Source organism: Penicillium solitum (genome assembly GCF_028829755.1).
Source record: "Penicillium solitum strain IBT 25940 chromosome Unknown utg000005l_segment0_segment0, whole genome shotgun sequence".
Classification (NCBI taxonomy): Eukaryota; Fungi; Ascomycota; class Eurotiomycetes; order Eurotiales; family Aspergillaceae; genus Penicillium; species Penicillium solitum.
Window position 1 is genome coordinate 3,910,572 of NW_027072125.1, and position 23,956 is coordinate 3,934,527.

The following is a 23,956-nucleotide window of genomic DNA, read 5'->3' on the forward strand; positions in this document are numbered from 1 at the left end:
ACCCACTCTAACTTGACGTTCCATCCTAATATTCTCATAGAAACACTTTACTAATTAATTACAATGCCTTAAGTAGCCTCTTAGAACTATGTAACACTTATATTTACATATAAACATATACCCCCCTCCCAACTACTCTTCCAAACCAGCCTTAACTGGTTCCAGTAGTCCCTTGCCCGGTTACTACTGGAACTAAACACAAGGGTCCATCGTAGATGTTAGAGGCGGAAATTACTTCATTTCATGGCAGCGCAGATGATCCCTATGCGATGAATTCCACGCTCCAGGCAAAGTCGGGCCATACCAGACTCCATCTTCTTCAAGGTCAGGATTTCAATTACATCAATAACACATTAAATATGACATACCATAATGGCACCGCAAATATCCTAGAGAAGTGGTGTTAGGAACCATATCCTCGAATGCACTGACAATACAAACATCAATCAAGACGTATATAGCCTTTCGCATCTTCGGAGATTTCAGGACTACACCAGGGCCAGCTTACTTAAATGCATGATTCCAAATAATGGAGGGTTTCAACCATAGAGTACTACATAAACGTCATATTTCCTGGTGTCCATAAACCCTACTACCTAGTAATATAAACCAACCACAACATTCATTTCCCCCACGCAGTCCCTAGCTCATGACACCAAGCCCGCCGTCCTCGTGGGACAATCCACGGAACGGAACGAGGTCGTCGTCGCACTCTGAGGCATGGTAGTTGTCTCGCCCTCGGCAGGTTCATGTCTACCAATGAAATAGTTCATGGCAATCGGAGGGTCCAACCCTGCTGCCTGCATAAACTCCCTGATATCGAATCCGGCGCGCGCGCTAACAGTCTCCGGGAACACATGTGAGAAGCAATCAGGAAATTGATAGGCTGGAGGCTGCGCAAAAAGGAGATACACGTAACGGTGGTGAGTATTTGGTGGTGCACGAGGAGCTATGTACGAGGCTGCTGGTCGATGCTTCTTCCCGCCGTCCTTTCCAGGAACGATTGTGGAAGGTGGTGGCGGGTTTTTGCAATCTATCATTAGATTGGGTTGGTACCAGTGTAGAATGACTGATTGGATACGAGTTCCTGGTAGGATGGCGTCGAGATCGATGAAAAGGATGATGTATTTTTTGTCGCATTCTAGGTTCATGCTACTAATCTCCGGGATCTTGCTGGTCTCTGGGCTGATGTTAAACTGTTTGATTTAATTTATTCGCCATTCACATACCTCGAATATCCAATTCCATACCAGGAGTCATCCATTGACCACCAGGGTACCGTATTTGGAGTTGCTGGCCAGGGGTCCAAGGGAAGATCTGGACTATTGGAGTTAGAACACCAAAGAGGACTGTAAGTAATGAGATCATATTGTGTTATCGTGAAATCAAGAGAAGATAGAGGAAGATTCGACTATAGCATTTCAATTCAAAATTCGAGAGCTCGATCCATGTCTGCGATTCAATTTATAGACCTGCTTGCCCTGCGCTTGCCCTACTTGGTACTATGGTCCCTCGTGTACAGTTCGCAGTTGTGCATCAGTTTCGGCTTGTTTTTTGCGCCATTCCCAGCCCCGAAGGTAAACAATGCTTAGAATCGGGGTAACTAAAACAATTGCTCCCGATACAAAACAATATGTCCATTGCACACCAATTCGATTGATCAGAGGGTTGACTACTGCTGCAGCACCAGCGCCCAAGAAACATCGGACAAGATTGTTAGCGGCCATAGCAGTAGCGGGTGTCTCGTAGTACAAGTCGACGATGAGAATATTCATCACGTTGTATGCGGCCGTAATACAGAAGCAAATTACAAACACCACAATAAGTGCAGCCAGAAGTGGGGGTTGCAATGGTATCGATACTCCATAAAGGACTATCGAGACAGCTGCAAGTACCTAAAACGGAAAATGAAAGTCAACTAATAGAACCGGTTCAGTACCAGGATGTATTAGGGAAACGTACTGTCATTGGTAGACCAATCTGCAACCTCGCTTGTTCAATGGGAAATCCAATGATGTCCTGCTTTTGGTTCTTGTGTACCGTCTGACCGGCATTTCGTCGAGTCCGTCGGTAATTCCAGTCAACTAATACTCCGTTGGCAGTTGTACTGACTAATGACCCCAGTCCGGCAGGAATGAAGCATAGTCCAATCTCCAAGTCATCCAGATCATATATTCTGTGGAAAAGTGCAGGGATGCCAGCTGTGACAGCATAGTAGCTGCTGAATACAACTCCGTTTGCCAAAAGGACTAGTCCGACGGGTCGGTGGGAAAGCAGACGCAGGGTTGACCAGGGGTTGGGAATATTCACACGCCTCCTTGGTTGAGTTGGTGCAGGCGGGGTCACTGTGGTGGTATTCTGGAAATACCTCCAAATGGCTAGATTCCATCCAACTGCGGGGATTGAGCCATTTCCCACAATACCACGGCATGTTTCGGGGAAAAACAGCAATAGCGGCACGAAGAAAGTACAGGCTGCAATAGCCAGGAACCAGAATATTGCTTTCCAGCCCAGATACTTACTGAGAACACCACCAAGGATAGGCCCGATGGATGGAGCAAGAATGTTTCCCAGAGATGTAAAGCCCATGTACATACCTCGCTCGGCAGATGTGATAATGTCGGCTGCAACGGCGGATGCAAGCGCCACAGTTCCGCTACTACCACAGCTTTGAACGGCACGAAGGGCTAGGAGTGCTGGAAAACTGTATTGTAGAGCCAAAGCAATGTTCCCCAATATGTATATTGCGAAGCAAAGAATGTACGCGGGTCGACGACCGGCTTGGTCTGCCAATGACCCTGTTAACATTGGAGCGAGACCCTGGCATACCTCCAAATCCAGGGATGTTAGTTTATTCCAGCAGGATCCGTAGGCTCTAAAATGTATCATACCATGTATGTGGTGATCGTCAGATTAATCTGAGATGGACTGACTCGCAAGTCCTTTGCAATGGAGTTCAATGCCGGGTAGTAGATGTTGGCAGATAGAGGCGAAAAGCTTGAGGCCAGTGCCGCTGTCAGAATAATCAGGCGTTTCTGTGTTGATGTGAAGACGGAATATGGCTCTGTGATAGGAGGATGTAGTAGAGGTGTTTCTTCATTGACCTCTTCATCCTGCCGCTGCATTTGTTGATATATATCTTGGTTGTTCATGTTGGTTTAGGCAGAGGACAAACGAAACTGACAAAATTCCTTGTGGGCTTGATGGCAAATAAATACCCGGGTCTTTTTGGTATTTAAATCAACCGTGAACCCAATATCACTGCATGCCGGCGAAGGGCCAATCACTCTTCAAATAGATATATGTATTCTACGCGCTTTAGAGACCAAGGACCTTATTTATCGATAGATTTGTTACTACACAGAGGTTTCACTAGTTTTCCCAGACAGCAGCTAACAATATCAAAGGAATAAACACTTCTTCGCAGTACATAATCTCAACCACTAGATCTTCGGTCTGGGGTCCGAAGTCGGTTCTGCATCACCCGTATATAGATGAATTGGTCGAAACAGCTTGCCACGGTTTACTATACACTGTCAGTCAGGTTACCAAGCTTGGGCAAACCATTCCCTTACCCGTGTACTCTCTCCAGTGGGCCATAATACCCATAATGCGATGAGCAAGCATAGCCGCGGGAATCATATCAGGCTCAAAGCCACTAAATCAGTGCATTGGGACCTAGGATCATAGTACACATGTCACGATTGCACTCACATTCCAGTAAACACGAAGTTACCATAAAAGTCCGCGTTGGGATATAAGCCCCGTGTACTGAAGTACTCGTCTTTGGCAGCAACCTCCTCGGTCGCTTCGGCAACTTTCAATAGCGGTTGATGAACATCTGCTAAATCCTTCAGGATACTTTGGATAGGACGCACGCGTGGGTCCATTCCTTTATAAGTGCGATGACCGTAGCCGAATAATTTTCGCTTTCCGGATTTGATTTCTTCAATGAAGGCTGGCACATTATTTGGGTCTCCGATGTCGTGGAGAGCGCGTTGGGCGGACTCTGTCGCTCCGAAATGTAAGGGTCCATGGGCGGCGGCCACAGCAGATATCAAACAAGACACCGGGTCAGTCAGGGATGAGGCGGTCACTAGGGTTGATAATACCGTTAAGGCAATGCCGTGCTCGGCGTTTAGGTTGCCAAAGCGGCGGAAGCAGGATATGCGGGTAGGATCCGGGCGGTTTGTCTCTGGGCCAACGAGACCGGCCATCGTGAATAGATTCTCGTAGTAGGTCTGGTGGAGAGACGGAGACTGCCAGGGAATGCCTAGTCGGTGGGACCGTACTGCGCCGAAGATAACTGCATAGGCGGCGACAGTTTGTAGGATAATTTGGTCGGCCCGTTTGATGTCTGTTTGGTAAACCGTCGCATTTGTGGTTGCTGGGATCACGTCGGGTATACAGGCCAGGTAGGCTGAAAGGCCTGCTAGAATCAACGGCAGTGGGCTGGTCGCTTTTCTGCTTGTTTCAACGCCAGTTAGAAGGAAGACAAGATGGCGGACATGTAAGAGAAGCGTCGTACGGGAGATTGAAGATGGTCTGGCGCACAATATCAGGGACTTCTTGCATATACTGTGCCAGTCGCTGACGTAGCTCTTCACGTTGACTTGCTGTTGGATATGCCCCCCATAGTAGCAGATGGAACATTTCTTCAAAGTCGGATCCCCAGAGTTGCTCCAGGGTATACCCTCGATATAGCAGTAGGTTGTGCTCATGATCACTAGATACCAATTAGCCAGACTGCACAAGCACCTTCATGCTATTCTCTCACGAGAAACAGATAGCCGATGCTGTCACGGCCGTATTCTGCAATCCGGGATCATAGACTCGCAATCCATGGGCAACTTGATCTGCGCGATTAGTGTTGAACGAAGGCGCCCGGATACGTTGAAGGTCGGTCGCGCGTACTGCATTTCGATTAATGGGGATTTCATAGTTAGCATTAGTGCGCGAGTCGCGGATGAATAGAGTGCCAGTCGACATTTTGGGGCAAGATACTATGATGAAAAATGAGCGTCGCGATTTCTTCACTCGAGACAGTATTTTTTTTCGCTGGTTGCAAATGCTTGTCGCTATTCACTAACCCCGCGAAAATAATTTCCCCAAAGACACCGAGTAGGTTGTCTCACCTCAACTCGCCGACAAAGATACCTCGTACAATTGTCTTCGAGATCTCCTCTGTGATTGGCCTAGAACATGGATCTACTGTGGACATCCTAATTGGTGATGCATGCAAGTCATATTAGACTATATCGTTTTGTTCGTCATTATCACTCATTATAGGCTCCATAAAAAGATCTCCTCCCTTTTTAAAATCTCACAAGAGTGCAGGATTTACTCCGGCATGTTCTTGAAAGGATGGGCAAGGGATTCCTGGCAGAAAGGAAGCTTGCTGACGGTCCAGATCTCGGTGTCCTACATAGAACGAGGGGTCAGTTACACTCCAGTCGAGGTTCGATCTAGCCCTAACTTGTGAGACTTACAGGCTTGAGGGTCTTCTTAATCTCAACATCCAGGGTGCCGGCCTTGATGGCAATGATCTCGGGAGCGGCATCGGGGTCGTGGGCAATCGGGGAGCCACACTCAGAGCAGAAGACACGGTGGACAGCGAAGCCGGAGGAACCCTTGCCAGCCCAGCTCTTGGTAGGACCGTTAATGGTCAGCTTGTCCTTGGGGACGACAGCGACGAGAGCTATAACAAAGTCAATATTTGTATTTCCCCTCGGGTATTCCCACAACTAACAGTAGGTCGAGCCACTCTGGCGTTGGCAGTCATCGCAGTGATCATAGGCAGTGATCAGAGGGGCGTCAACGTCCACGGTATACGTGACGGCTTTGCAGAGGCAGTGTCCGGAGAGAGGCATTGTGGATGTAATTGATGTAATTGATTCTTTCAAGGTCCTTGAGAGTGAGTACCTTTGGAGAGGGGAAGGAAGGGTATTTAAGAGATAATTGACCCCAACACTGGACTAGTTGAGGTGGTCATTGTCGGTAATTGTCCATGGATATGTCCAAATGTCCCGACTACTTGCGTCTCCCCTTTGGCAATGCCCGTGAAACAGGTATCCAGTACCTCTGGTACGTCATCGCTTCGTGTTATTGTTGAGCTTTTTGACACACAACTTGTCCACCAAATTCGACCAACTTCTCTTTCAATTCCAGTTTAACCCAGTTCGGGCAATTGGGAATTCCAAATAGATGTTCCTGGAGAATTTCAAATCAGCTAGTGCTGATTATTCGTCCCCTCTGTGCCAAAAATCTGCAAGGCAATTCCAAATTATTGTGCCCCGCCAGAGCTCCATGCAAGGATTAGGGCCATTTTACCCCTCCAAGCCTTCGAGACGTGGTAATGTTGACTGGTTGATCGGACTCCGTGCAAATTCACACTGGTGGAGACCCGCCTCCGCTGCGCCTTATCTGTCAACGACATTCTCCGGCCCTCTCCGATTGGACCACCCGATGATTCCAGATGTGAACGTCCACGCATGAGATGGGTCTGGAAGCCACGAGGTGTCATACTATTCAAGCTGTCAGACCAAAAGTCCCTTGGGGACCACGATGCGATCGGCCAAATCATCCACAACTCGAGAGGGGATGATCAGCCCACACATCCACTAGCAATTCGCACGGCCTAAAGTGGGTCGCCTCAAGTTTCAATTCAATCCTGACTCCATTATCGTGAGAGTTTGGGACCTACAACATATAGTGAGTGGATTGAAGCAGGGAGTAGCCTGAGGCTTCAAAGTCTATTCTGCGATCTGCGTTGTGATCAGTCCCTACCCATATGTACCGCGGTGCAGGACATCAGTAACAAGCTGGGATCATAACCCGGTGACCTGGTACATATTTGTCACTTCATGCAGGCCGTCCATGAAGCTGAAATCCCGAGGATTCAAACAGAGTTTGTGGGACATTTGGGCTGCAGGTTCTACGTGTCAATTCCATGCACGGCGGAACAGCGGGTCAGGGCATTTTTGGTCTTCCACCCCTCAAAAGTAGATGATAGCTCTAGGGATGTTCATTAGCCAATTCAAATTGAGCTTTGGACCCTGTCCATGATATCCTTGTATACGTTATTGCATTAGTGCAAGGTAGGTATGTTCAAAGTGGGCGATGCCAGCATATGTTCCCTGTTGGTACAATATATATATATATATATATGTTGGTATGTTCGGTATGCCTATTTTACACAAAAGCTGTTAATAGCTGCCATAACTACCCCGTCGGGTATTGTCGATCTTGTCCGCTGCACTCTAGACACGCGATTGTCAGCTACCGTCGTGACAAAGCTCACTCTATCCACTTACCTGCATCTGAGCTGCCATTCCTCCCCGAGGGTTCTGACCGCCATAAACAGTGGCTTCGGCATGTTGTGCGTCTCGGGCATCATCCTTGGTGATATATGCGGGCACATCAGCTGTAGCTGTGAGTCCCAACGCGTCGTTACTGTCGGCGATCGACCGAACCTGCGCGGATATGTAGCCGACTCCGGGTGGTTGGTTAAACGCACGTCCCTATGAGCACCTCACGTTAGTGATTTGACATTGCTGAACTTTGCATGGGGATTCCCTGACCTCTGTGGCTTGAATTTCCTCTGCATCTTCTATCGAGATCGCGCTCGATGGTTTCCGCGATACCTCTGCGACCTTATTTTCGAAATTCATTTGCCGCATGGAAAGACTCTGGGCCGTTGCTTTATTCGCTCAGTGATCTGTCGCTTGCAGATAGAATATAAATCGAACTCACCAGCTGGTCCACCCCGAGAAGGTCCGCGTCCAGTCAGCGCGCTCTCGGCCTGCGAGATGGCCGAAACATCATCCTGCGTGATGCGCTGCCCCCGCTCAGCAGCGAGCTGGATCTCGGCGACGGTAGGAAGATCAAAACTCATGACTTGGCGTTGATTCATGACATGCTTTGTTGAATTTCGCTCGATCACATCTTGTTGTTCTACTATATAGTTCGGCTTCATGGTGGGTGATGTCACGGTGAGGGCATCTCAAATCGACCGAAATTTGCCTTCCCTCGTCAGTGGTGGGGGCGTTGGGTATATCCAAACTTGAATAGAATATTCGACGCTTCGATCAAACAAAAATTGTGGGGGATGCGCGATACCCTTAATTTGCCATGTCGTCTGGAGGAAGACCTCCCCTCCCCCCCCTACCACATCATTCCAAATCACGATCACCCGGTGAAACGATATCTGGAGTAAGGTTAACGACCTTAGACACTTCGTACAACACAGTTCAGATTATCTGGAGATCTCCAAGGCAGAACAGATTGCTCGAGTCTCGTTGACTGGTCAAGTTTTAGTGGTTGACCCATTCGCAATGGTGTACCTAGGTAGGGCAGCTTCTTAGCACCGTTCCATGGGTCTCTTGCTGCAGATTGCCCCTGTCAGTGCCACCGCAATCAAACCCAAAAAGGAAAAAGGAAAGAACTGGTGTCGAATGAAAACCCTCAGAACAAACCATCCTCCATCTCGCGTCGTCATCGACCGCTCCGGCCGAACGACGGCAACCGGATATCCAACGAGATCTGGTAAGTTCCACGTTGCGTGACATGGCATGATAATGTACTAGACCTCTGTCACGAGTAAGAACGCCTCCTCGAGTCTATTGAGTTTCATGCTATGGGTGGTGCAAGATGCATGGCTAGCCTAGGTCACGGCGATGTACCCTCGCCGAAGGTTCACAGCCTTTTTCAGGGTCTTTTAGATTTCCCCTCAGCAAAGGTTATACGCAGGAGCCCTCTAAAACTATGCTACAGTCACTGATACAAGACCATCTGTTGTATGAGACAGTAGTGTATTGTCAATCCAAACGTCTTGTAATTTTTTAGGTTCCAATTCATGATACACGTTCTTGTCTCATTCCAAGAGTTTATTTTGAGGAAATGGCGCTTTCGAGTATATGCCACTCCTTGAGAGTGATAAATCCGGACCGGACAAGCTTTCATAATCCAACATGGCGCCTCGGGACCTCGGGACAATGTCGCTGATGATGGCGTTGCTAACTAGATATCTTTAGGGATCTGTTTATACCAAACTGATATTTACCAATTGTTTGGGAATTTGTAGATATATAATACACTATACCAGCAGTTGAAGTAAAACCCACTGGATTAGGCAGTTCAACCTGTGAACTTGAGCAAAGGTTTCAAGATACAACTTTGGAGTCATTGTTTTCAATAAGGGCGCAAGTCTCACCACAAAGATGATATGATCATCAGAAAGTCAATATAATTCCTTCTGCTGAGATTACGCTGAGGTATCACCCCATAAACAGAAGTAGGAGACCAACAAATTAAGAATATCCATACCAATTCTTCCACCAAGCAGAAGTTAGAAATATATAAAAGCGTCCACGCGGGCCCCGTGTGCTCCAAGCTACATTTAATAGGTCGCAGGAGGCCCATCAACAAGAGACTCGGAATAAATACACCAAGACGACGCCAAGCAAAATAAGCGACAATTGGGCCTGGAGAGATGAGTTGCTAAACTTCCAGCCTTGACAGGACCTCAGATCGGGAAAATCCTGTGTTTCATATATGGTCACGTGGCAAGACATCACTTTCAGTTGATGCCTGAGGCAAAATGACAGTAATGCGATATGGAAAGCGGTGTGGTTTCACTATAGGTGAGCATCACATGACCCCTGTTCCCAACCCTTCTCATTGGACCAATCACAAACCCGCAATCATCCCGTTACCGGGATTGAGGCCTACCACTCTGCCTTTCCCCTGTTCTATGATCAAAAAAATCAAGTCAAGACGATAAACAGGGGTTTGATCACGTATTCCGCTTTATTTGTTACCTACGAGTTACGATACCAGATCCCGTTCGCCCAAAGCTCAGAAATGGAGGTGTATGAGCACCCATTGTTCTCCATCTACAGAACCATGCTAACGTAACCACGAACAGATTACCAAAAAAAGGAAAAAAGGCATGTACTATGTGCCGCCAGCAAAAGGTATGTGCTGATGAATTCCCCTTTAAAAAAACCATATTGACTCTAGTAGGCCAAATGCGATGTCTGGCGGGATGAGACTGTATCGTGTTCCCGGTGCCGTAAGCGCAACCTCGAGTGCACCATAGATGATAGCTTCACCAGAGAGCACAAGCGTCGGTAAGAGCCTGAAGCCGAGTAAGAGCAACGGGACCCACTTCTTACTTATATTTCTCCAAAGCCGATACATCGCACTAGAACACGAGAATGAGCAGTGGCGCCAACAACTGCATACCTCCCAACAGTTGAACCCCGATTCCGTGCCGATTGCGTTATCCACAGCGGCAACGGAACTGGTAATGCCGGCCGTGCTGAAGTCGGATACTCAGTTGGACGATTCGCATGGTTTGTCCCTGGCCTATCCCCAATATCATCTTGCCCCAGCCGGCTCCACGCCGGGTTCGATGATGGGAGGAAATGATCCCACAAAACCCCGTTCACTGAAGAGTGTTACCGTTACAGGTCCAGAGATCGACGACCTGTACCAATTGTATATGTTCCTAAAAACTTCTTATCAGCATGGTTCTAACATCTTCCAGATTCTTCCGCCACTATGCCTCGTTCCTCCCGATCCTCGATGTGCAGACCAAGCCCAATGCGTATTACGCGCAGTCTCCATTCCTGTTCTGGGCCGTCATCGGCGTCTCTAGTCGGTCATACTCCCGAAACCCGACTTTGCAGACCGCACTGGCCAAGGAGGTCACGGAAATGGCACTCCTATCGGTTTTGTCGACGCGCGCGCCGTGGTACACCATACAGGGACTGTTGCTCCTGCTGACATGGCCGTTTCCAAAGGAGAATCGCCCAGATGTGACATTTCCCCTTGGTGGAATGCTTTTACATGTAGCGATGCAACATGGTTTCCATATCCCAATGTCGAGCCATGAATTTTCCCGAGTGAAGATCCCAGTGTCATCGGATTTGGATATGGTCCGACGCTCTGAACTCTGGGCTCATTGTGTCCTAGTCTACCAACGGTGGGTTTCTGTCTTTCGAAGCGTGGCCAAGCGGGATTATTATGCTGATTCATTGTAGGTCTTGTGTAATCAAAGGGCAGTCCCCGCGAAATCTGGTCAGTTTAGCACAGGATACCCTCCAACGCCAGGTGCTATTTGATAAGATTGCTCCGCACCTGGTTCAGAAACTCAGATGCCAGGAAGTCGTTGGGAAATGCAGCGAGGCAGTTTTGGAGAATGGGGTTCGTGCTATGTCTCTCGATCAGGAGCTGGCTTTAGACATTTTGCTGCGGAAATTTGAAGGAGAGGTAGACGATATTGCATTGCAGGCAGTAATCGGTTTGTTTCCAACATGAATCCCCTCGGCAATAGTCCGTCCACTAATGATTGTTTCTTTGTTGCAGACGATGAGAGGTATCACCTTATCCTTTGCCGAATGGCAATTCAAAGCTTCCACTTCTATAAAACCCAAACACTTGTCTCCAGTGGCTGTCTTCCACGTCTTATCGTCACCGCTTGCAACTTGATAGACTATGTTCAAGCGTTGGCGGATCGCACGGGATCCCTCTTCATGGCACCTGTTCAAATAAGCTTCGGTCTACTCCTGGCTTCGATATCGCTGTTGCGGATTCTCAAAAGCGATTATGCCACCAGCGGACTAGATACAAGCCGTGCTCAGGCCTCGTTCTTCGCCACGATCAATTTGGCCAAGCAAATGTCCACCGACAGAAGCGATACAGCTGCTAAAATGATCACGGTCTTGAACCAACTCTGGAATAGCAGCAAAGCATTCCGCAAAACCGATGGCTCGGAATACACGGCGCTTCGAATTCGCAGTCGCTTGATCCTCAGTCCGATCTTGGATGCTGTCTGGTGGTGGCGTGATGAATATGACCCTAACGCGCGCACTAGAATTCAAGGGGCCGAGTATGCTGACGGGCCCTCTTCCCAACCAAATATGCTTTCTGGCATCGAGTCAGGGCGCGGTGTTATGGGAACAGATCTCGCTCGGGAGCCCGTGGGCGGGATTCTTCAGAATGCGGGTCCTCTGCAAGGAGAGTTCCAAATCAACGAGGACTACTTCACCAACTTTGAGTGGCTGAGTGATGAAATTTTCTCATTTCCCCCGGATTCGTCGTTAGCAAACAATTTACCGTGAGCGCACAAGTTGACTCATACGAAAAGGTCGACTTTACTGCTCCATTTCCATCCTCCCGTTGAAGTGAGACAGCATTCTGAACATGAAGGGCGTGTTCGGATCACGGACTACGCCCTTCGTGATCCAAACTAAATAGCTACGGAAAAAGCCACTCCCAGGGCCCAGCATTGCCGACATCTGCCAATCGGCAAATTCACTGCCGAGTGGATGAACTTCTTCAGCAACATTCCGATATGCCCACGAACCGCAGGTCCCGCCTCGAGATGTCAATTCCATGATCTCGCCAGCAAAACAACTAAGGTTAAGGAACCATAGGAGCAATGCCCTGCAGATTGCGCTGTATGCGTAGTCTTGCAGCCCGGGCTTATGGATCCCTTTCTAGCACTTTGCTTGGCGCTATCCACTATCTCCTTGCTTGATCAAGAGATTGATGCGATAGGTCTCGGAACCCTGTTTCTCCGGTAAATTAGATGCCAGGGAGTCCACATGTATTTTTCCACAATGCACTATGATTAATTCACAAGCATTAACTAATTTAGATCCACTCTCACTTTACAAGTAGAAACAAATTAACTATATAGTTGAAGGTTAAAAAAGAGATATAATCTGATCTTTACAGGGTTTAAGATTAATGGTTGGTCGTACTATTATATAGTCAAAGGTTATATGTAGAAAAGTCTAGGAAAGTCTCATATATAGAATATATTTTTTTACCGCGGCACAGGCATCGCCTAGAGTGCCAATGTTGACTAATGCTAAGAGATGCGAGGCTACAGCAGTTCTTGTCATTGGCAGGGACTGAATTCTTGGCACATATCAATTGAGAATATGTACGCCATTTCCCCAAGACTGATCATTAACTTCGGAGATGGGTCAACCAGTCTTGAATGCACTATATTGGTTGGTTGGCCACCACTTTTAGCTGCAAGCTACGTCAATAACGGCAGGGTTATCCTTTTCATTCACTAATAAGCTCTGAAGAAATTGCTTCTGTTCCTTGGAATCTTGGAATCCGCGTATAGACTATGCACTCTATACATACAACAGTAAACACTCTACAAGTGTTCTCTCGAGACAAGGGATACTATACAATACACTATGTTACACTCCGTACTAACTTTCTAGCTATTTTCCCTGTCATAGATTCTTATAACTCTCCGTCCTAAAGCCTAAGCCACAAAGTATCTACTCCGTAGATGCTTTGGATACGATGGATGTTCTTCGAATTGTGCATAAAATGGATGCATAAGAGGGGTGTGAGCTATCAGACCAAAACAAGGCCAACTCGCAATATTATTCTCTCATGCACGTTGCCACTTTCCGCCTTGCAGCACCCGCTTCATCTCTCCTCCAATCTCTCACTTCACTTCATGCAACTCTGCCTTCCTCCACTTTCTCCCTTCTCATCGAATCAATTGCTTAGCTTCCCACTAAGTTTCACCTCCGCCCCTCTGTTACATCCACTTCGGCATAAGTCTGAGATACCCTCTTTAGGCGATCAGGCGGACTTTCGACGGCCTCGTCTTCGAGCACGAGCTTTGAATCATATTCAACCCCCCTGTTCATGCTTTCCCTTTCTCATTTCAATATCCTGTGGATGTGATATCTGAGCTCCATACCCTTCACCATGGAGAAGGACGAACCTGTTGCTGTCACCACCGGTGCGATGGTCGACGAGACTGCGCCTGATGAGAAGCTCAAGCAGCTACGCGACCTCAAGAACCACCACCACTGGGATCCTAACATGCCAGAGGATGTTATCGAGGAACTTGATGAGGCTTTGCACACATCCGACAAGCATACCCAAGAGGTCATCGCCCAGGAGCTCCTGGAAAACTCACCTTACCCCGAGGTTCGCTCCGCCGTGTCCAACATCGATGAGGGTGGATCTGTCAACACCATCCGGGCCTGGACGATTGGTCTTCTATTTGCGACCATTGGTTCTGCCCTCAACATGCTGTTTTCCATGCGCCAGCCCTACATTATCATCCCCTCGTACATTGCACAAGTTGTCGCCTACCCAGTGGGAAAGGCATGGGAAGCATGGATGCCCAATTACACCTTCAACTTCTTTGGCTACAAAGCTGAGCTGAACCCAGGTGTGTTCACCAAGAAAGAACATACAATTGCCGTTATCATGGCAAACGCCACATTCGGTGGTGGCGCCGCCTATGCGACGGATGTCCTCTTGGCTCAACGTGCTTTCTATGTCCAAAACTTCGGTTGGGGTTTCGAAATCCTTATGTGTATCTCCACTCAGATGTTGGGCTTTGGCATGGCAGGATTCTTCACCCGCTTCCTGGTACAGCCCTCCGCCATGATTTGGCCCTCCACGCTGATCAATACCTCACTCTTTGCTGCGCTGCACGATCGCACCAAACCTGATCCAAAAAATGTCGCCGGCTGGAGGATCGGCAAATATCAGATGTTCCTGTATACCATGATTGTCTCTTTCTGTTGGTACTGGTTCCCCGGATATATTGCGCCATTCCTGAGTGTCTTTGCCTGGGTCACCTGGATCAAGCCCCAGAACGTGGTCATCAATCAGTTGTTTGGTGGAGTGACCGGCCTTTCCTTTATCCCAATGACATTTGACTGGACTCAGATCTCTGGATTCAACTTCAGCCCCCTCATCGCTCCTTGGTATGCAATCTCTAATACCCTGATCGGCATGGTCATCTGGTTCTGGATTGTCACCGCTGCCATTCAGTACTCCAATCTCTTCTACGCTCAGCACCTACCCATAAGCGGCTCTAACAGTTATGACAACACCGGTAAAGTATACAACGTCTCCAAAATTCTTACTCCGGAGTTTACCTTTGACAACGCCAAATACTCGAACTACTCCCCGCTTTTCCTGCCGACGACTTTCATGATGTCCTATGGCCTGTCATTTGCCAGTATCGTTGCTGTGCTCGTTCAGACCGTTCTTTTTTACGGTACGGATATTTGGGCTCGATTCCGTCACGTTGGAAAGGAGGAGGAAGATATCCATGGCCGTCTTATGACTCGCTATGCTACGGTTCCCATCTGGTGGTACTTGGGTGTGTTTTCGGCCATGACCGCAATCGGCTTTGGTGTTATCTTAGGCTACCCTACGCACATGAGCTGGTGGTCCTTCATAATTGCCCTTCTCATTTCCGCTGTTTGGTTTGTTCCTATTGGCATCGTCAAGGCTGCCACCAACATCGACATCGGCCTTAACGTGATCACTGAGTTCATTATCGGTTACATGCAGCCTGGTAAACCTATGGCCATGATGCTATTCAAGACCTACGGTTACATTAGCATGTACCAGGGAATGTACTTCACACAGGATTTGAAAATCGGTCAGTCCCGACGTTGCCTTTTAATGTCGATTTGTTATACTAACTTATTCCATTAGGTCACTACATGAAAATTCCACCGCGCGTTACTTTCATGGCCCAGATGGTCGCTTGCCTGTGGTCATCCCTAGTCCAAATCGCTACCATGAACTGGGCTCTGGGCGCCATCAAGGACGTGTGCAAGCAGTCCCAGCCTAACCACTTTATCTGCCCTAATGGTCGTGTGTTCTTCAACGCCTCCATTATCTGGGGCGTGATCGGACCCGCCCGGATGTTCTCTGTTGGCCAGCTATACTCGCCCCTTATGTTCTTCTTCCTCGCCGGCGGCATCCTCCCCGTCCTGATCTACCTCGGTGCTCGTTTCTTCCCCAAGAGCCCCATCAAGTATCTCAGTGCCCCTATCATCTTCGGTGGCGCCAGTTTGATTCCTCCCGCTACCCCTCTGAACTATCTCTCCTGGGGTGTTGTCGGCTTCGTCTTCAACAAGTGGATTCGTGACCGCTGGCGTGGGTGGTGGATGCAATACAACTACGTCTTATCCGCTGGTCTGGATGTCGGTCTCGCTCTGTGCACCATACTCATCTTCTTTACCCTCAACTTGACCAAAACCAGCTTCCCCAAATGGTGGGGCACCAGCATCACCGCCAACACCCTGGACATGTCTAATTCAGCCATTCGGGACCCTGTTCCTACGGGCGAGACCTTTGGTCCCGCCACATGGTAGAACATACGATGTGTTGCCTGTTACTTTGGGAGCCAATTGCGGTCGGGGTCTGGGCACGGTACAATTCTGCGGATTTCACTTTAGCCACGAATACCCACGATACCATATCTAGTGATACCTTTCAATTTTTATTTTTCAAACTTTCTGTAGTTCATATACCCAGTTCATCCATCCAACGCTCAACGAGCACCTATCATACAGCAAAGGAACCAAGTCCTGAGCAATGTATCTTTTCTCACTTCTTACCAGCTTCACTCCTTGTCTTAACTTTATTCTTCATCCCTGCATGCAGAAGTTCTTTTTAAAACCTGAAAATAGTTTCAATGCAAAAATATATAAAAAAAATGACATATATACACGCTCATCAGATTCCCGATATGCGACTGACGGCCACAAAGACCAAAAACCAAGTCCGAAATCGACAAGCCGAAAAAAAGGAAAATCATCAGCGACTGGGCGGTAACATACTTACCCAAGGCAAGCAAAGAACCAACCCAGCCATTCTCATCGAATCATGACAAAATGTGGTAATCCAAGATCCCATGCAATTCCACCCTAGGTCCAAACAATTTCAATCCTGAACCCCTTCTCACAACGGTATATGCTTTTCTATGTTCCAAAATGGAACCTCAAACCCGGCGACGACGCATACCAACCTGCAAAGCAAGCGGCTTGCGCAGGAATCCCTCACGAGTCTCCATAGGTCCGTCCTGGTGCATCTCGAACTCGAAGAGACGGAACACAGTAGCGCAGATAACGAGCAATTCCATCTCGGCGACGTTGCGACCGACACAGGCGCGGGGACCGTGGCTGAAGGGGATGAAGGCGGCCTTTTGGCGGGCGGTGAGACGTTCGGGGCTCCAGCGCTCGGGGACGAACTTTTCGGCGTCGGCACCCCAGATCTCCTTTGAGCGGTGGATGGTGTAGCTGGGGACGGAGAGGACGTCGCCGGCTTTGAAGGTGTGGCCGCAGATTACGACGGGGCCGGAACCGGCTGGGATCTCACGGGGAAGACCCATTGAGGAGGTGCTGTGGATGCGCATTGTTTCCCAGATTACCCATTGGAGGCTATGGAGTTGTTAGTTTGGGGTGTTTTTTTGCGTGGGATGGCGAGATGGGACTTACTAGGGGATTTCCTTGACCATAGCGTGAGTGGGAACTTCAATGTCCTTGGGAAGGGCTTCGTCAAGGGTCTTGTGCAGCTTGGGGAGAACGTGAGGGGTGGTCATGCACCAGTAGAGGATAGCACAGGCGGTGTTGGAGGTGGTGTCAGAGCCAGCGATCAATTGGGTGAGAGCCTCGGCGGTCAATTCGGCGCGTTCAAGTTGGTTACCGTTTCCGTCCTTGCCTTCCATGAGGCGGGCGAGAAGATCCACACGAGTGTTGTTGGCCATCACTTCCGGCTTGAGACGCTCGCTGACACGGGCGATGGCGATACCAGCAAGGTTCTCAACGGCTTCCAAGCCTTCGGAGAAGAAGCGGTCCGGGATGTACTTGGCGAAGGGGATGATAGACGGCATGCAGCCCAGGGTGGCGGAGACCTCGCCACGACGGTTCAGAACTTCGACGGCGGCCACATACTTGGGAGGGTCCTTGGGGTCCAGACGCATCTCGGCGATATCCTGGCCCTTCTCGAGCATGCCGAAGGGAGCACCGAAAGCCAGATCACCGATGATATCGAAGGCGAGGTAGTTGAACCAGTTGAGGGCGTCAAGACTGACATAGCCGGTCTTGGGGTTACCCTGGAGGTCGGACATACGGTTCCATTGCTTGACGAACTCCTCAATGTTGCCGTGGATATACTGCTCGAATTGGCCAATGGACTTGGCACTGAAAGTGTGGGAGACGGTCTTGCGCTTGCGGGAGTGCTCGGCACGGTCACGGGTGTTGAACAAGCCACGGCGGATGGAGACAAAGGCATCGTAGAAGTCCCTGGGATAATGTCAGTTTCGGTGTAGTGTTTCTGGGCAGCGGCAGTGACGTACGCTTTCAAGAAACCATTGCCGTGTCCGTAGACGTTCTGGATAGCCTCATCGTCGGCAATAGAGACCTGGGTAGGTGAAATGCGAACAAGCTTTCCATATTTCTTGTGGGCCTCGTCGATCGTCAGGTACTTTTGACCACGACGCGCCTGCAGCAGCAGCCAAACATTGGTGAAGGCGGAGTACCCGGCCGAGGGAATGTCGCGCAGGTGCGACTTCTGCACGTACGGCACCAAGTAATAGGCTACGGCGAGGCCGAGAAGAATCAACGGAACATTCTCGAGTGTCACAAACATGGTGAAGTGTTGTATAGGAGTGTTGGACAAAGCAACTCGGGGAAAAAAGGTACCAGCCCAATGCAGCAAGGAGAATACCAATCAATAAATATAGAAAGTATGTTCAAATGAGAGGAATCAGCTCAGATCCATAACCAGACGCGAAAAGCCAACTTATTTATGAAAAGCCCGATGCGTGGTCATCAAATCGTCCCCGAGGGTAATGCAAGGCAACGGGAAGCAATTTCGGTAGTGTGGAGTTCAGACACTGGCGGCGAAGATCCGTGGAGAGTGCCGTCTCAAAGCTCCGAACCTCCGGCACACCGGTTTCGGTTATTGGCATTGAGGAGTTTAGGCAAATCAGCGGTCGCATATTGGTTATGGTTTACCTCCATCCTCTCTCCGGTGTAAATCATTGGTTCTTGATTTGTTGGAGAAGAGTGTGGGGGAGAAAACGGCACGAGGGCACTGTAGATGCCTGGTCTATAAGGCTAGAATATGCGTCATTACTAGCAGCCTTGGAAGTGAGGCAACATATTACATAAAATTACATAATATGGCTTGGATAACCTGCATAACTTGCATAACTCTATGAGTATGGATGGACATGCGTATTAGGTGACTATACCGAGAGCTCAAGTGATGGAAAAAGACAATAATCGGCATCTTAATATAGCCAAACTAGCAAAGCTGTCAAAAACCCGGCAAAACATGCAAAATGGGCATGTTTGGACATTCTTCTGAAAGATAAAAAGGTCCACGAGCTTCTGCAAGCCTAGGGTGCTTCAGACCCCGAGATAGGAGATGCTCTGGGTATCATAATTAGGCCATTGAGTATGCCGCAGTTTCTGGGTAATATATCTATGGGACAGGACCAGTACAAATTACTTGCTGAGCTTACTCGATATGATCCCTGAGCAAAGACATACCCTTACCCTTTGACTAAAGAGACTCATGTGCCGGAAATTCTGTCTATGGCTGTATAAGAGCTCTTCTTTTTCTTGGGCAGTAGCAGAAGCCTGCACCTTATGAGAGAATACCGGAAGATTGCCCAATACTGTTGATACTCGCATACTATTTATGCGATGATATCCCGGAGACAGAACAACATCCCTTCAGCTTCAATCCAAAGTAAATTCTTAGCAATTCTGTAGTCTTGGGCTTAAATGGAAATCGTACATATACTACCATAGCTGCCATAGCTGCCATAGTGCCTACTTTGTACGTGTACTTACCGGCAAGGGAATCTTCTCGCCTGGCGTTCTTCCATTTATCTGGAAAATGTCCTCCTAACAGTAAGAATGCCTCGACAAGCACCCGGGATGTGGATGTGACATGGTCTATCAGTAGCAGCCATCGGTGAGTCTGGACGGGTTATGGTAAATTCTCCTTAGTAGGTGGAAACTCAATGAAGGAAAAATGATTTGATGCGGAAGCTGAGAACCAATGTTGAGAAATGGGAAAACACTAGATTATACGATATGAGCAAAGGACGAGTAGGAGTAAATTGCATCTAAAAACTGAATCTAAACACCTTCCAATGTTAAGGCTCAGATGTAGTCACCAACGATTGACCTTTTGCTCATCTCTCCTTCTCTCTGTCAACTTTCCATCATGACACCCCCACTTCCTCCTAGCAACGGGAGTTATCAGTGTCAACAGAGTGGCGCCAATGAACGCAATGAACGCGATGCTAGAGATGTAAGTCTATATAGTGACAGTTTGTTGTATCCGTTTCACACCTTCCCATTTCTATACATCTCACGAGATTCAACCAGTGACTAACGTAATATATCGATCTCTACAGGAAGCGCTAGCGTAGTGCGATACTTGCACAAGTAGCAATCATACTATTTCGAAATGCCCATTTGATGTCCTTTTGGGTCTCAGAAATAGCCCAATATCTTTCCGGGTAGGATAAAAGTCCTTGGTCAAGCCAAGTCCATAGGGAGGGACAATTCTTCCGATGAGCGAGTGCTAAAGATTGAATAGCGACAGGCTACCTCAGTCGAAGAAAGGCAGCCACGTTTCCGTAATTCCTTTCCACAACCTGGGGACTCCCCCATTTATCGTGCACCGGTGCCTCTTGTGCCTCATGCGTTAAGATATATGAACTCCGCCCTTCCGCTGCTCGTCCCACCCCCCGAAGCGTCTCCATCGATCCTCACATCACAGAAAGCGGAGGGAAGTTATGCGACTACTACTTCCGATATGAGCACTAAGCACAATTGGTAAGATTTAGTACTTGTAACCTAGTACAAAGGAATGCTAATATGGAGCAAGTGCTGAGAGTGTTAAGAGCGAGGACCGCAAGGAAGTGAATGATTCGATCAAGAAACGTACCACTTGGATCTTCAGTTTTCTTTAAGGAAACATCATGCTCATTACCTGTTGTGAGATTAGTGACCTAGAGTGGGCAATGAAAATTGACTTTCAGGTTGAATTGAATGGAAACTGAGATCATATTAGTTCACCTTGTCGTTCGTTTGCTATCAATTGATATCTATATGACTTTATATTCCTACCCAGATATGCCTATAAATACCTATTACTTGTCTTTTCAACCTCTCTCACTCTTCTTCTGTGACCACCCCACCTCAACATCTAGGTCTCCAGCCCACCTTAGCAAAGACCATCTTATCGACCTCTATCCTTCTACACCGTTATTCTCTGTTCACACTGGGTCAAAATAACACCTACAATCATGGTAAGCTCTCTCAGTTCATCTGTTACGCCAGGCTTCTATTATTGTGGGCTTTGGTTTGTGATCTTCGATTCTAGATGGGCACGCCTTAACCCTCAACGGGCGGCCTATATACATCAAAAGTGGGCATATGAGGTCGGTGGCGCCTTAGTGGTAGGGGTCCCGGACTATTCAATTGTAACTAATATACTCCGTAGACGAAAAGCGACTTGCAACGAAATAAATTTGCCGCGGCCAGGGAGGCCTTTGCCTGGGTTGGGTCGTAAAAGTTGCGGAATGGACAGTCCATTAGCGGGTGGTCGGATCGCCCGCAAGCTTCACATGGACGGTTTGCTCACTTTGGCTAGACTGGCTTTCAGCTGCGTCGTACGGAGTCGATGTTACCGCTGTCCGATGCTTCCCTTCGTGGTGCAAGAAGACTAATTCATAAGTCTGACCTTGAGTATCCGGACAAGGACATCCAAGGAGTGGTAGAGGAAATTAAATACATAGGTAGTATGTACATAGTTATGAATTGTTCAAAATATAGATGTATAATAAATGTACACGAATCAAAAGTCAGGTCTCCTTACTTCCCCCATCTTTCACTGGTGATGACGGGCATGAGCATGATAATGACTCTTGCTTAACAAGCCGTGAGCCCCCAAGAAGTCATTAATCTGCTTATAAGCCCCGGTGGCATTATAATGCAAATTAATAGCATGACCAGTGTTGGGGTGGACATAGGCAGAGAAAGCACTGGTCTTTGGGAAGATCACCTTAGCCGCAGCTGGAATAGGAGCCGATTTCCCACCCATGTGCAGACAGTCGCCTCCGCAAAATGGCACATCGTTCGCGCCATCAATGACATAAACAGGTCCGGTGAAGTTACTTTGCGCTGGCAGACCGGTGATGGTCAGGAGTTCACCAATAGTCATGGGTTGCTTGTTCTCTTCAGCATATTCCAGAAGGCCGGTGTCGAAGTGGGGCGGGTAGAAGAAGAGATATACGTTGCTGCCGATGTCCGCACTCTTCAAGTACCCAGCTGTGTAGTCTGAGTTCTTGCCGTTGAGTCGGGCTTGTTGGAAGTTGGCGCCGCTGAGGAACATTGGCATGTAGTCGGCGCTTGTCGTGTACCCGGTGAGCACGAGCGCATCGGAGAGTTCTGGGTACATCGCGGACAGAGCAACTGTCTGGGCAGACCCAAATGAATGTCCGACGTGGACGACCTTGCCCGGAGTCTTGACATTAGCCAACTTGCCGCTGCGCACCATGCGGGTCAACTGAGCAAGAGCTTCAATCTCTAGGAATGCCTGGATCTCGTTCTTTGCATCACCGTGTGAAGATTTGCCGAGGCCCAATCGATCGTAGGAGAGTGTGTGGTATCCCCGAGACAAGACGTAATCCACGTAGGAGTAGTTATAGTTGTTGTATGGTAAATCCCAGTATCTATATTATTATTTTAGCCCACTGTACATGGAGACCAATCAAGTCTCAAAACTCACGACTTGTCAAAGCCCATTCCATGTGTGAGGATCTGAAGCGTGTAGGCCGAGTTACCAGCGTTCTTCGGCATGCAGTATTGGGTCGAGATATTGTAATGGCCCGACACAGTGGCATAACCCGACAAGGCTGTTTCTGACAAATTTCTACCCTGTCTGGTCGCGGAGAGGACGAAGGAAGTAGCGTCAAAGTTCGTCTGGGGCGTGTTGATGTTGTCGAACACGCCGTTGCGAGCCGTGACAGGGACCTCGACTGTGAAATTATAACAGGTCTTTGCAGCGGCAGCACCAGCCGTTAAAGCCCAAAGTCCAATTGTTGAAGTACGCATCATGAATGAATTTTGTTGTGTGGTATCTCTGCAGTCAGTTCGAACAAGCGCAAAGGGGGTTGCTTTCCCTTATATAGAATTTCCACCAGAAAGATTCACCCGCGACAAAATAACCTATCCAAAATCACGCAAGTCTATTTCGAAAAAGTCGACCCCAAAATGATTTGTCAAAAGCCCTGCGATTGGAGTGGAACCCGACTAACGCATATATCGATAGTGCACGCCCATCAAAGGTTGTTCTCCGGTGCTAAGCCCTGAGCCTGAAGGACGTTGGAGGATCTTGTTCACAATTGACATAATGTAGCCCTAACGGCACCAATCATCGTTTACATTTGATCTGATACCTTCGTCTGAAGAGAAGAAACAGGTATAAATTTGCAGTTCTTGCTGCATACTGTCGATCCGAATCTAAATAGGAACGAATTATCGTTCACGATCTCTGATTCTGCTGATCCACTTGGTCCGAGAGCCCTAAAAATGAGAACACTTCCAACACAAATAACGGATCTCTGCCGAGGTTGGATCAACACAGGTTCATTGTACGTATATTATATGGAGTAGATTATAGCTAATACCTCGGATGCAGCGGAACTGGGGATGATATTCAAAATTGGGACTGCAGGTATGAATAGTCGGGATTTAGTACGGAGTAGTCCGGAGTAGTATATCCTGCAACGCCACATGCTAATTTTGAGCTTGTTAGGGGGAATTGGAGGGGTTCATTGCAAAAAACAGTCCCCTGACAGGTGCATTAGCGAGAATATAGATCCAACTGTTGCGATATCTAACGAAATCCAAGGAAACGATCTACAAGCGTTCCCAGGTTCGAGGACCTAGGCTTTCGTTTAGTGCCCAGGTGGAGTACTCGACCGAGTCTTGAAACCACTAAAAACGCAAGAAAGAGGATCAGAACGAGAGCGAGAAGAACACCAGCCGTGCGAATCCAAAATTAAAAACACAAATCATTGCGTTATGTAAATTTCAATGCGATAAACATGTTGTATAGTCGG

General features: G+C 48.2%; 9 protein-coding genes across 9 annotated transcripts; 3 read left to right on the plus strand and 6 right to left on the minus strand.

The window, feature by feature from the left end:
• Positions 1-647: 647 nt before the first annotated feature.
• N7455_009080 (uncharacterized protein) lies at positions 648-3,152 on the minus strand (the record flags this gene model as incomplete). The annotated part of the gene is made up of 5 exons (XM_040958716.1): positions 648-1,180; positions 1,230-1,322; positions 1,649-1,895; positions 1,963-2,829; positions 2,892-3,152. 5 exons carry the CDS (start codon positions 3,150-3,152, stop codon positions 648-650), a joined length of 2,001 nt encoding a protein of 666 aa, XP_040810852.1.
• A 291-nt stretch (positions 3,153-3,443) lies between these two features.
• Positions 3,444-4,989, minus strand: N7455_009081 (putative citrate synthase; the record flags this gene model as incomplete). Its single annotated transcript, XM_040958796.1, has 5 exons — positions 3,444-3,526; positions 3,576-3,658; positions 3,715-4,464; positions 4,529-4,726; positions 4,778-4,989. The coding sequence occupies 5 exons, from the start codon at positions 4,987-4,989 to the stop codon at positions 3,444-3,446; spliced, it is 1,326 nt and encodes a 441-aa protein (XP_040810846.1).
• A 351-nt stretch (positions 4,990-5,340) lies between these two features.
• On the minus strand, positions 5,341-5,870 carry N7455_009082 (GFA family protein; the record flags this gene model as incomplete). Its single annotated transcript, XM_040958785.1, has 3 exons — positions 5,341-5,421; positions 5,490-5,698; positions 5,750-5,870. The coding sequence occupies 3 exons, from the start codon at positions 5,868-5,870 to the stop codon at positions 5,341-5,343; spliced, it is 411 nt and encodes a 136-aa protein (XP_040810746.1).
• A 143-nt stretch (positions 5,871-6,013) lies between these two features.
• On the plus strand, positions 6,014-6,495 carry N7455_009083 (uncharacterized protein; the record flags this gene model as incomplete). Its single annotated transcript, XM_065606079.1, has 2 exons — positions 6,014-6,084; positions 6,273-6,495. 2 exons carry the CDS (start codon positions 6,014-6,016, stop codon positions 6,493-6,495), a joined length of 294 nt encoding a protein of 97 aa, XP_065461028.1.
• Positions 6,496-7,205: 710 nt separating this feature from the next.
• On the minus strand, positions 7,206-7,975 carry N7455_009084 (uncharacterized protein; the record flags this gene model as incomplete). The annotated part of the gene is made up of 4 exons (XM_040958693.2): positions 7,206-7,259; positions 7,314-7,520; positions 7,581-7,699; positions 7,753-7,975. 4 exons carry the CDS (start codon positions 7,973-7,975, stop codon positions 7,206-7,208), a joined length of 603 nt encoding a protein of 200 aa, XP_040810814.2.
• A 1,886-nt stretch (positions 7,976-9,861) lies between these two features.
• N7455_009085 (putative C6 transcription factor (Leu3)) lies at positions 9,862-12,125 on the plus strand (the record flags this gene model as incomplete). Its single annotated transcript, XM_040958700.2, has 7 exons — positions 9,862-9,869; positions 9,926-9,974; positions 10,024-10,130; positions 10,192-10,500; positions 10,550-10,987; positions 11,046-11,305; positions 11,371-12,125. The coding sequence occupies 7 exons, from the start codon at positions 9,862-9,864 to the stop codon at positions 12,123-12,125; spliced, it is 1,926 nt and encodes a 641-aa protein (XP_040810867.2).
• Positions 12,126-13,752: 1,627 nt separating this feature from the next.
• Positions 13,753-16,175, plus strand: optB (small oligopeptide transporter, OPT family; the record flags this gene model as incomplete). The annotated part of the gene is made up of 2 exons (XM_040958764.1): positions 13,753-15,454; positions 15,511-16,175. The coding sequence occupies 2 exons, from the start codon at positions 13,753-13,755 to the stop codon at positions 16,173-16,175; spliced, it is 2,367 nt and encodes a 788-aa protein (XP_040810837.1).
• A 629-nt stretch (positions 16,176-16,804) lies between these two features.
• Positions 16,805-18,453, minus strand: N7455_009087 (cytochrome P450; the record flags this gene model as incomplete). Its single annotated transcript, XM_040958692.1, has 3 exons — positions 16,805-17,243; positions 17,301-18,107; positions 18,161-18,453. 3 exons carry the CDS (start codon positions 18,451-18,453, stop codon positions 16,805-16,807), a joined length of 1,539 nt encoding a protein of 512 aa, XP_040810820.1.
• Positions 18,454-21,720: 3,267 nt separating this feature from the next.
• N7455_009088 (alpha/beta hydrolase) lies at positions 21,721-22,946 on the minus strand (the record flags this gene model as incomplete). Its single annotated transcript, XM_040958769.1, has 2 exons — positions 21,721-22,564; positions 22,621-22,946. The coding sequence occupies 2 exons, from the start codon at positions 22,944-22,946 to the stop codon at positions 21,721-21,723; spliced, it is 1,170 nt and encodes a 389-aa protein (XP_040810772.1).
• Positions 22,947-23,956: the final 1,010 nt, after the last annotated feature.